This window comes from Rhamphochromis longiceps, linkage group LG1, assembly GCF_057381845.1.
Source record: "Rhamphochromis longiceps isolate RC_006_pf linkage group LG1, R_longiceps_female_GT1.1, whole genome shotgun sequence".
Taxonomy (NCBI): domain Eukaryota; kingdom Metazoa; phylum Chordata; class Actinopteri; order Cichliformes; family Cichlidae; genus Rhamphochromis; species Rhamphochromis longiceps.
In genome coordinates, this window is record NC_140557.1 from 43,346,350 (window position 1) to 43,353,226 (window position 6,877).

A 6,877-nucleotide genomic window follows, 5' to 3' on the forward strand; every position below is an offset into this window, starting at 1 on the left:
TTTTACAGTCAGTTACAATAACTCGTACTGCGTGAGCTAGCATGACGGAGTTTCTATACAGCTGGGTGGGTGCTATGATGTTACTGATAGTGAACTTTATTCATAAGGTTAGTTAGTAGAGTTTCCAACGGCTCCTTAAAAATGGAATGGTCCCTCATTCAGAGAAAATATTACGTGTTTTGATTTGAGCTGAGAAGAGACGCAGTTTGTCCCGGACTTCAGCTACAATGAAAAAGACACAAAGTTTGGAGTTATTCTGTGTCTTTGCTGCACAGCTGCCTCTTCTTCTCTCATCCTCTCCCCTCCCTCTCCTGTCGCTACTTCAATCATGAAACTGATCAGTGATCAGCTGATCAGCTTTTCTCTCTTGTTTGTTGATCGCCCACTTTGCGCCAGAAAGAAGAAACCAGCGGATGTCGTGCTAAACAACAGCAGCACGTTTAAGCTTGATCAGCTGTTGTTAGAATTTATTTAATATTAATTTCTAGTATCAGCTGATGTTGGCTGGAGCCACAGCTGTAAAGCTGCTGGTCATGATGTCGGTTTGGATATGTGGTGAGAGGGAAACATGAAGATGAAACCAGGAGATGTCCTTACTGAACCATCAGAGCTGAACAGGTGATGGAGAAACAGGTTTACCTTTTAGGTGACACGAATGAGTTGAAGTTATGAGCTGTTTCTGAGAGACAAATAACATCAGGATCCTTTTCTAAGCAGCTGACAGCTGGTAACTGTGCAGGGGCGGGTCTAGCAAAGTTTTGCCAGGGGGCCAGGTAGGGCATTAACAGGGAGAGGGGGGCACAAAGAAATACTTTTCTTTCTTATTATCATTTAAAATATCTAGCTTTTATTAACCCTTTAAAGCCGGTCAGAGCAGCACGCTCCGTTTTGCGTAACTATTTTGTAAATCCCTGTAGAACCGGAACCACATAAGCTAGCGCAATAATTTTCTTTGCATATGAAACCGGAGGAGTTGTACTTACATCTGATGCCATCAGCTTGTCCTCGGTCACGGTTTCCTTCCACATAAAGCTTTGCAAAAATTGCATAAAAAGCTCTTGCAGGAACAAAAACATAATATTCCAGAAACAGGCTTTGCCGAGCTGATCAGCTGTTCGTAACACTTCCCACAGTGAAACAGACGTCAGTGCAAACGATCGCATGTCCGCCATTTCCTGCCCTAAACCGGAAGTGTAGTTTTTTACTTGTAGGCTTCAAAAGCCTATACTGGTGTTTTTATAAGTCATGTTTGACTTTATGCTTTTCTGAATAGTTTCTGGGATGCTTAGAACTTGAATTGCACTGCTGGAAATAGTTTATTTTGATGCACATGCGGTTTTCTTTGTAAATTTGCATCATAGAATTGTTTTTCCTTTTTCCTGCAGTATATAAAAATTGGTGTATTTCAAAAATAAAACTATGAAGACACTCAAAATAAATTTCCTGTTCCTGTTTCCTGCATACATATTATTAAAATATGGGCTATATCAGTTGTATTGATGTATAGCAACTTGAAATGCTCCCAAAAATGGCACTACAGCATATAAAAATATAAAGTACTGTAAGCTCTGGCGGACTTGGTTCTATGGTAGGTCTTAAATGGTAAATGGCCTGTATTTGTATAGCGCTTTTCTAGTCCCTAAGGACCCCAAAGCGCTTTACACATCCAGTCATCCACCCATTCACACACACATTCACACACTGGTGATGGCAGCTACAATGTAGCCACAGCCACCCTGGGGCGCACTGACAGAGGCGAGGCTGCCGGACACTGGCGCCACCGGGCCCTCTGACCACCACCAGTAGGCAACGGGTGAAGTGTCTTGCCCAAGGACACAACGACCGAGACTGTCCAAGCCGGGGCTCGAACCGGCAACCTTCCGATTACAAGGCGAGGGTTAAATAATTATCTGAATCTTACAACCAAAGTTTTTATCTGATGTAAAATGTATAGAAATCATACATATACCAATAAGACAGTGTACATCACTGTCACAACAGCATTTGTTTTCATTCAAAGGCTTTATGGCTTTAATACCTGGTGGGCCGGTCTGTAGTGAAAATGCCCAATTTTTTGTCCCAGTCCAGCCCTGCAGGTTAATACTGGCAGTGTCACCATGCCAGCTGACTGGATTTCATCATCAGCCAGTGTTGCTCTTTATACATCAATGTTACCAAAGTTTACCCTAAGGCAGCAGAGAAAGTATTTACTTGCTTTCAGGTTTCATTCAAATGTTAGTCTTTTCATTTGTTTCCCCACTTTTTTTCCTGTTTCAAAATCAAACACCAGTTTGTGAGAAGATTATCTTCTTTTTTTTAATCTGCCTTTTTTAAATAGGCAGATAAAGTTAACATAATAATAAACACTGACAGAGCACTGATTGTATCTCTTGTACTTTATCAACGCAGTATCTAAAAACTTTGCACCGTAGTGGTTAAAATCTCATTCTAATAAGAGTTAAAAGCGCATTCGGTTATTAGGTTTATAGGGTTATTGAATTATGGTTAACAGTTGGCAGATTTTTTTTAACATTATCTGCCAATTACATCTGCCACCCTTCTCCAAATCTGTGCCCCTACCTGGCCCCCCCAACAAAAATTTTCTAGACACGCCACTGGGCCAGGCGGCCCAGTCCAGGTTTTTTCTGCTGTCTTTTTCATGCCTGTATGTCCACTCAGCCACAGTCCTTATTCAATCTGCAGGCAATTACTCTCAGAAGTGGAGGTCACAGTGGAGGCGTCGGAGGGCGGAAGGCGGCCCCTCAGTGTCTCTCCTCTTCTGAGATTGTGTAAAAAATAGTGCTGTCAAGAGATTAAAAAAAATAGAGATTAATTAATTATTATTTTTAATTAATTGATCTAATTAATCTCTTTTTTAATCTCACCTAAAAATAGCTGAGGAAAGCCCTCAACTTATTGTGGCAGACCAAAAGACTGATATAACAAAGAAAGTGACTTTATAAAGTCATTTATTGTTTAACAAACGTTAAACAGATGCAACCATTTACATACTGTTGTATTCTTTTGTAAAATAAGTGGAAAAATAAATACAAATAAAATCAAATAAATTAAGTGCTGCAAGTTAGCACATCAGAGTTGCTCTTTTCTGAGCAATACAGCACTGAAATTCCTCTGCTTCAGATAATGAAAAATAAAACTGACATTGCAGTGCTGCAAGTTAGCACATCAAAGTATTCTTCCATCACAAAAAAAAGTGCTGAACATCAAGCAATCTATTCTAGTAGGCTACAAATGACACAGCAGCTATGCTGACCACATGTGTCTCATTTCTTCTTCCTCAGCCAGTCGCTAAGACACACCAGCCTGGTAACATTTTCTGGAAGCAAGGCTGCCCTTTTCTTTTGCACTATGTGGCCTGCAAGGCTAAAGAGTCTCTCACAGGGTACAGAGGTAGCTGGGGAGGCCAGGTACTTTTGTGCTAGGACTGACAGCTTTTCATAGACTCCTGAGTGAGCATACCACCACTGCAGGGGACAGTCATCAATACTGATGCTGGGTTCTGCTCTGTAGCGCTGCAGCTCTCCAGACTCAATTCCATCTTCTGAGTCAGAGTCAGACCCCAGAAGGAGTTCGCTCCTCCTCTTCTTCTGAGCTGGTCCATCATCCTCTGTGGAGGGCTGGAGACTATCTGCTCTTCTGGGCTCTGCTGCCTGGAGCATATTCTCCAGAATGGTCCACACCTGAATGAATGAATGAATGAATGAATGAATGAATGAATGATTGTGATTAAAACTAAGTGCTTTTTTTTATTTTATTTAATCTTGTAAAGAACTTTGTGTTCCATATAATAAATAAAAGTTTGATTTGATAATGAATTGGACTCATTAGTCCAGCTTAACCTTATTGTCCTACCTGTTCCCTCTTTTCTCTTGGAAGACATTTCAAATCCTTAAACCGTGGATCCAATGCTGTGGCCACCTCGAACCATATCTCGTTGCCATTAGCTCGTCGTGCTGCCAGATCCTTCTGGAAGGCATTCTTGAACTTCACCACATAGGCAGGATCATCATCAGTAATGTCCATGACACGGTACAGATGGCGAAAAGCAGGCAGCACTACAGAGCAAGAGACGTAGGCCTCACCACCCAGCAGCTCTGTCACATACCTGCAGAGGTGGAGAGGTTTGCTAAATAAACCTAGCTGGATTCATTTAAATCAAAGTGTAACTGATTTCCAATTTAATTGTCCTTAAAAGTTCCTTGTTATGTTCATTAATTTTGATTTTACACATGTAACAGTAGTTTATATAATTAAAATGGGAAGGTGTTTATTTGAACTTACTTGCATGGTTCAAGCAGGAGCTCCAGCCTCTGCAGTTTCGCCCACTCAGCTTCGGTTGGCAAGACCAACCTGTGGTTCTGTTGGTCCAACGTAGCCTGGACAGCCTCTCGGTTACATAGGAGGCGTGAGACCATTGCGAGAGTCGAGTTCCACCTGGTGGGTACATCCTGTATAAGTTGATCGCTCTTCTTTCCGAGTGCTACTTGTTGTTGGTTAAGTTCTGTGGTACTCGCAGGGCTTTGTTTAAAATGACCAACAATCTTGCGGCACTTTGCCAGTACACCGACAAAACCACTGCTATCGAGACATACCGTGATGGTCCTCTGGAGAATGTGAGCATTGCAGGCGATGTGCTCATATGGAAGTGCTCTCATAGCAGCCAGCATGTTTGCTGCGCTGTCTGTGCCAATGGTGGATATCTTGTTTTCAATACCCCAGTCATTTGCTACCTTGAGGAACTGTTCGGCGCATTTATCAGCAAAGTGCCTGGTTTCTGTTCTCATGACGGTCAGTGCAAATGAGTTGAGGTTCCACTCACTATCAATAAAGTGTCCAGTCACCCCAAAATAGCTGTGGTTGCCAGCTGAGGTCCAGTGATCTCCGGTTATAGCAACACAGTTGGGAGAATCCTCCGCCAAAATCTCAAGTTTGTTTTTCTTTTCGCCGTCGTACATTTTGCTGATTTTGGTCGTTACTGTAGTCCTGCACGGCGGCTTGTATGACGGGTCATTGGACGCAATTTGCAACACCTCTGTCAATCCTTCGTCCTCTACTATATTTATCGGCCTACAGTTCATCGCTATCCACTTGGCAATAACATTAGTCAGCCTGTCGGTCGCAGACTTGCTCATACGAGGGGTATTCTCTAGTTTTGTTTGGCGAAAAGCTTTGCTCTGGCTTGCTATATTGCTAACGTCTTCACTGCTAGCTGTTGCTGCACTCGCGGCTGGGTGCTTTGCGTTGAGGTGATAGGCCAAACTTGAGCTGCTTCGGTGGTAAGCAAACTCCTTCTTACACTCTAGGCAGACCACTTTACCTTTGTCAATGGTGCCGTCGGGGCGTTTATGAAATACAAATTTCCCGTTCATTGGGCCAACAACTCTCAGATGCGCCTCCATATCCACACTGTAAGCTAATCACCACTTCTCACCTTGACCTCACGACGTGACTCCACCCCCAACAAGTCAAGCACAAGGAGCCCAGCACATAAAAACGGATTTTATAACATAGCAACTCTCATACAAAATCAATGACGTCAAGAGATTAAAAATTAGATTAACGAGATTAAAAAACATAACGCGCTAAATAGCATTGTAATTAATTAATCGCAATTAACGCGATAATTTGACACCCCTAGTAAAAAACACAAGTCAATGTGGTTTTACAGACACTAGTGCTAAAAAAACATACTGATTCAACCTCTTTACTCAAATAAAAGTGAAAAAGTGAAATACTGCATGTCTCAGCTGTACTAATTTACTGTTAATTTAGTTAGCTATAAGCCTCAGATGAGCACGGACCTTTTAGATATTACATTCTTATTGGTTCAGTACTATATTCGGACACAGCTTCCTATCCTCCCTTCCTTCCTCCCAGCTACCCTTTAGATGAATAGATTTGTTTTAACATTAAATACTTATTCTTTAAATCAGCGGTCCCCAAACCCTGGGCCTCGGTCGTTTGGTACCGGGCCACGAGAGTTGAGGCTCAGGTGTGAAATGTGTGGTTTTCAGGGTTTTTATTGGTTTCCAGCGTTATTTTGTTATCGTTTTTATCGTTAACTCGGTTTTCCTAGGTTTTTTCACGTGTGTTATGAATAAATCTTTTTTTCGGTACCGGTACTGGTTTTACTCTGTTGTATTTATCCGCGACACCTTAAAGGCCGGTCTGTGAAAATATTGTTGGGTATAAACCGGTCCGTGGCGCAAAAAAGGTTGGGGACCGCTGCTTTAAATAATGTTTCCTTTTATAAAAGTAGGATAATGAAAAAACATTTATCATAAAATGTATTATTGACACATGTTTGTGGCAATTAATATGTGAATCAACTAAATGGGGCGGGGGGGGGCCCAACTGGTCTTAAACTAAGTGTTGGGTCTGTGTTTCCACAAGCCCCGCTAATTCTAGAGACTTATTCATCATGAAGAAAACAAGACAGTCGATCGATCGATTAGTTGCGCAAGGGAGGCCTCGTCTGTGTCCACCACGAAAATAACCCCCAGATCTGACCTCCTCCTGCTACCTTTTATTGAGAGACAGTTCACACAAAACACGTTCTAAGACAAAGCATTTTATGTATATGTGTGAACTTCTGTAAGAGTGTGTGTGTGTGTGTGTGTGTGTGTGTGTGTGTGTGTGTGTGTGTGTGTTATGCGAGAATGTGTGTGTGTGTGTGTGTGTGTGTGTGTGTGTGTCAGACTTCCTGCTGACCAAAGGTGGTCAGGATCAAAGGAATGGCTTTGATCCTACTGCTTAAACTAAGACTGTACAAATTTAAGAAACACAATGGCAACATTCAACAATTAGACTTAACATTTCCCTCCTTTTTGTCATTGTATACTTAAATTTCAACTTA

At 41.9% G+C, this 6,877-nt stretch overlaps 1 protein-coding gene across 1 annotated transcript; it reads right to left on the reverse strand.

Moving 5' to 3' along the window:
• Nucleotides 1-3,204: 3,204 nt before the first annotated feature.
• LOC146679300 (E3 SUMO-protein ligase ZBED1-like) lies at nt 3,205-5,436 on the reverse strand. The gene is made up of 3 exons (XM_085410359.1): nt 4,303-5,436; nt 3,874-4,126; nt 3,205-3,701 (listed from the first exon to the last, which is right to left on the reverse strand). The coding sequence occupies exons 1-3, from the start codon at nt 5,418-5,420 to the stop codon at nt 3,285-3,287; spliced, it is 1,788 nt and encodes a 595-aa protein (XP_085266485.1). The 5' UTR covers nt 5,421-5,436; the 3' UTR covers nt 3,205-3,284.
• Nucleotides 5,437-6,877: the final 1,441 nt, after the last annotated feature.